We start from the raw sequence: 5,084 nt of genomic DNA, 5'->3' as shown, positions 1-5,084 counted from the left end.
GAGAGAGAGAGAGAGAGAGAGAGAGAGTAATCAGAATGAGAGACAGATGGACTGAAACGGGAAATAAAACTGAGAGAAAGAATGATGTAGTAATATTATGTAATCTGTGTGTGTCCAGGATTTAGCTTACCATGGCCTGGCGGTATTGTTCTACCTCAGTGCAGGGGTGGACTTGGCTTACATCACCTTAATGAAGAAATCAGGCGAATTAAGAATCTACCAGATTGACATCGCTGCTGTGGTGAGAACTGATACACAAACACGCACACACACAAACAACCGTTCCATTATAGAGTATTTCTTGAAAAACACTTACAGTAACAGCTGTGGTACTTGTTGACATACCTAAATAACAACAGGTTATTCCCAGCAGCTACAGTCAAAGGGAACAGTTGAAGTCCAGGATATACACCAATTTGATTTTCTTGCCGAAAATTAGATGAGATCGATCTCTCAGCAAGACAGCAAATAAGCACTTACATTTCCCCAAATGTAAAACAATTACATTTAAAGTAGGTAAAGCATCACAACACAACCTGATCCTTGAAAAAAAACTGAATAAATTTAAGCCTGTGTTTACTTGTGTGTTTGTGTGTGTCTCAGGTGTTTGCCTTCTTGGCCACACTCCTCTACTTCCTCCACACAATCCTCTCCTCTATCCGATGGAAAACCTTCTGAAAAGCGATGCTGACACACAGGCCTGGGTTTCCAAGAAGTACTATGCATCCTGTGTTTGTGTGTGCGTGTGTGTGTTTATGCCTTAAAACATTAAAGTGCCCATATTATGCTTTTGGGGTTTATCCCTTTCCTTTACTGTGTTATATATCTTTTTTTGTTCCCAAACTGCTCCACGCAGCTCTATTGTAGTCCGGCCTCTACTTCCATGATGAACGTGCCTCACTTTGTAACACGTTATAATGCTCGCCTAGCTGCTAGCATGGCACGCCCTCATACTCTGCTTCTGACTGGCTAGTAGTCCTAACCTAGCTACTGCACATGTGCGACTCCCAACAAAGATGGAACAGACGTGAAATGCCTCACTCTGTAGCTAAAACAGAGAGCTCAACACACAGGATGAAAAGAGGATCTGCAGCAAAATACACTTTTTTTATTAATTAAACCATTCTGGTACAACCTCTAAATACAATTATGAACCACTGTTCATTTATTTCATAAGACAAGGGATCATATTTATTATCCTTTAAGAGAACCATGGAACATGGTGTAAATGTTATGGTCTGTGGATTGTTGATACCTGGAAAGGACCCATTTCCCCTACTTCTAGTCTTAATAAATTAAGTTTAAAACCTTTTTGTATGGTATGGATAGAAAAATTAACTGGTATGTTTTTAAAGCCAAACAGTTGCCTCTTGCTGCCATCGGAGCCATCTCTTTTGTCTTTGTGATCAATCAGAGTCTGTTGTAACTATGAAGAGTTGATACATTCTGTAAAAAACTCACTGATTTTAAGGTTTAGTAGAAGTACTGCCAGTTATGTTGTCATTGTCATATACAATTAGTGCCAACCAATCATCAGTAGGCTACTTTAAGGACGGTAAAGTGCCTTTTTTAGCTGCCATTGTTATGTTCTGAAGATTAAAACAAGATACAGATGTAAACCAGTATCCTTGTTTTATTTGCTAATTTATTAGGGCCACCATGAGGTTGGTGCTTCCACTAATCTAGTAAAATACTGCAACTTCTACTTAATGGAATGACATCAAATTTAAAAAGTAGGCAGTGGTGGAAGATACTTTAGTTAACACTTAATTTACATAATATGCAAGACCTCTCTGATCAACATTGAAGCACAATCCTACACGTGTCAAACTGAACCTGAGAAGCAGGGCAGGTGATGTAAATGTTGTGATAATGGAGATCAGCATTACTCTGCGGCGTACCCTCTGATTAGTACCGTGCGCTGACTGATTACGCCACTGGAGCTGTAAATCCTGCACATGATAGTGTAGCCACATCTGTGATCACTACTTTTGTGTGTTGATGTTGTTGTTGCTGCTTCTGGTTTGATACCATATGACTTGTACACACACTGTAGTCTCTCTGATTTGAATCCAAACTTGGGATGCAGAGGTTGAGTTTGAGCCTCACATGGAGCATAATTGTACACTGACCTAACATCATCTGTTCTACAGGTTCAATATGATACACATAGTGTTGTGCTTTAATGTTCATTAGAAGAAATACATGTAGGTTATTGCAGTTATTATTTATTACCTCTACACACCAATGCACTAAAACCTGAACATAAATGAAAAAACTTACAGATCAGTGTTGACCAGTGCATCATGTGACTCATAGTACAGGATGGTAACATATAACACATTCAAATTGTCAGTTCTTCAGTAGCATCTCAGCCATGGACAAGAGATGATGAATGTGATGTGACAAGTGATCTCAGGTGTAGCTACACTATTCCATGTCAGGAAGTACAAAAGTAAGCTCCAGTGGCAAAATTGGTCAGCAGTGTAAAATTAGCATTTCCACGACTAAATTTGAATGCTTCAACGACTGGATAAAGTAGTTTCCGTTGGAGCTCACACACAGACACACACACACACAGACACACACGTTACATGTTCCGTACTTTATTACATTTTGCAACATTTTTACATTTATAAAGAAAACATCGTCTTGGATATTAATATGTCACTGTTGGCCTTTACTGGGTGACTTTGGAGAATTATGTTTTCAATTGAGATGTCTTCAGTTGGAGAAACATGTAACTTTAGTCCTCGGTTGACAAAACAATCCCACAAGATCCCCATTAGATTTGGAGATTACATACAAAAACCAAAATCCTGCTTGAACAAATTCTTCTTCTTCTTAATCTTAATTTTCAGACCCCCATCTGACAATCCCACCCCCATCAGTCCAACTATCTGTCTTGAGGGTCATCCGCATACTCCCACTCTACCAGATAGTGCGTTTGACACCCCCCCAGATCGAGCGTTTGAATCCTTGTGCGGCCCGTACGTCGTCCCAGTGCAGACGGGTGTTGGGGATCTCGTCTTCAGGCTCCGGGTTGGGTCGTGCCCCGTCTTTCGGGCTCGCCACCACCATGGGCAGCGGGCCTCGCTGCGGCTGAAACTCGACAACATGGAGCTGCTTCTTGTCTGCCAATTTCTGGTGAATTTCCTGCAGGTTGGAAGAAGGAAAGGAAGTAAATATTAGCAAAGAGAGAAATAAAGAGAAGATGTGAGTTAAGGTGCCTTTCAGACCAAAAGCGGCAACTGCTACAATCTGAAATCCATTGTTTCCAAAACAAAGCGCGGGCGCAGCAGCAGCATGCTGGAAAAAAGGGGGAGCTATACTCAGTAAAGGTAGTAAAACTTTTTTTTCTGCCACATGGCATCATTTTGGTCACGTCCCACTTTGCAACACACGACAGAGACCTTATTTATTGATATTGATTGATTTCAATGTTGATCGATCCAACACCAAAGATTCTTTTGTACCTTAAAATAATGTTTCCAAAATTGTTTCAGTGGTTCATTAACCACCGTTCAAATGAGAAAGAAGAATAATGGTAACAATAATTGACAATCCTGCTTCCAACCTGTAGGGGGACCGAAGAGGAAAAGTGCTTTGGTGCCTACTGACAAGTAGCTAATGTTAGGTCTATAACGTTAGCTAATTCTTGGTGGGTAACATAAGATTATGACTTCTTTCACCACGCTCAGTTATTTTTAGAATGATTGTTTTGACCACGGTTAACAACTCTGGGCTAACCCACATATTCATCAGTAACGTTAACAGTATAATGTAGATAGACAACTAATCTAATAGTCTGCCTTCCTCTCTCTCCCGGCGCTGCGAGGCTTCAGTCCAGATGAGAGCTGACAACAGTCCAGGCCCGGGGACACATCCACAGTCAGCCCCCAGCCAGCTAGCAGCCAGCCCGGTCAGCGCTTAACTCTGGTGCTAATGTTGCTAACTGCAGTTTCCTAAACCGCCGGGAAAAAGACCTAGGCACCCGAGTCAGAACAGCGGCCATTTGTAACGTTCCTTTATTGCGTGGTAGTGTATTTTGTCTTGATGTTTCTGACTCTTCACTAAAAGAGAGAGTGGTGCCTTTTCTTTATTAATTAAAACTCATTTCAGATCCCTCCCACCACGGCGACATGACTTCACCTGATTGGCTAATCCAGTGAAGAGGGCCCTGGTGATGTTGAGGAGATTGACAGATCCTTCTACTTTGCAGTACAGGTCCTTTATGCCGATCAGCTTGCACAGAGTGATGACCGCCCGGTGGCAGTGGAGACCATGACCTGCAGAGACAGAGAGACAGAATAAATATGCACACATTGTATCATCATGATTGAGCACTAGGGCGGGACAATATAAAGTCCTTTATCATGGTATGCTATTTTACAATACTGACAAATAGCGTGATATAGTAAATTATCTGGACAGTTTGCACATACAACTAGAGATATCAAAGAAAAAGTAAATACTTGTAACTGATGACAAATAACACTTTATTCTATGAGTCCTTAATTTTGGAATACTACTTTTTTAATAAGAATCAGAAAAGAACTGTAATTCAATACCACTTAAGCGGAAGAAATTCAATTAGCACCCTTCCAATTAATTAACTCCAATTTCTTTCATAGCCTAGAGATGTTATAAGTCAATGCTCAGCTGGATAACATGCACAAATGTGAAATTTGTCTACATTGGAAAGCATACAATTCCACATAATAACATAACACATAATTTCCAATAATAAATGCATAATGAATACATATTTACGTGGGTTTGAAACAATCAACATCCTATTTTCCTTATAATTTTTTTGAAAATAAAAAATGTTCTTCTTCAGGAAACCTGTTGGAAATTATTCAGCATTTATAAATTAAAAGCACTAATCCAAATGTCTATATTTATCGTATCATATAGCCCAACCATACTGAGTAAAACCAGATTCCCTCAACACTAAACTTACCTCTTATTCTACCAACTTAAATACTTAATGAATTTTACCTTCATTCTGTTTCTTCATGCGGAGCGTCGTCCTCTTGAACTTGGACTGAATGTCGTGATAAACTGTGGGGGGGGGGGGG

The 5,084-nt window shown here is 40.1% G+C and overlaps 2 protein-coding genes across 3 annotated transcripts in view; one reads left to right on the top strand and one right to left on the bottom strand.

Annotated features, from left to right (window-relative positions):
- The window catches only part of malb (mal, T cell differentiation protein (MAL blood group) b), a 4,633-nt gene extending 3,846 nt beyond the window's left edge, over nt 1-787 (top strand). Inside the window, exons 3-4 of the mRNA XM_032541373.1 lie at nt 119-241; nt 604-787. Of these exons, the coding sequence (XP_032397264.1) occupies nt 119-241; nt 604-678 (198 nt within the window). The 3' untranslated portion in view covers nt 679-787. The remainder of the gene's footprint in view (nt 1-118; nt 242-603) is intronic.
- Nucleotides 788-2,586: 1,799 nt separating this feature from the next.
- Nucleotides 2,587-5,084, bottom strand: part of mrps5 (mitochondrial ribosomal protein S5) — a 24,866-nt gene continuing 22,368 nt past the window's right edge. The window contains exons 10-13 of one of the 2 annotated variants that reach the window (XM_032541372.1): nt 5,005-5,067; nt 4,153-4,289; nt 2,883-3,156; nt 2,613-2,834 (exon numbers count right to left, since the gene is read on the bottom strand). In XM_032541372.1, coding sequence (XP_032397263.1) covers nt 2,932-3,156; nt 4,153-4,289; nt 5,005-5,067 — 425 coding nt within the window. In that variant the 3' untranslated portion in view covers nt 2,613-2,834; nt 2,883-2,931. Of the gene's footprint in view, nt 3,157-4,152; nt 4,290-5,004; nt 5,068-5,084 lie in introns of both variants that reach the window. The other variant, XM_032541371.1, reaches the window with a different exon arrangement.

This window comes from Etheostoma spectabile, chromosome 17, assembly GCF_008692095.1.
Source record: "Etheostoma spectabile isolate EspeVRDwgs_2016 chromosome 17, UIUC_Espe_1.0, whole genome shotgun sequence".
NCBI lineage: Eukaryota > Metazoa > Chordata > Actinopteri > Perciformes > Percidae > Etheostoma > Etheostoma spectabile.
The sequence above is the reverse complement of the archived record's forward strand: the minus strand, read 5'-3'. Positions and strand labels throughout refer to the sequence as shown.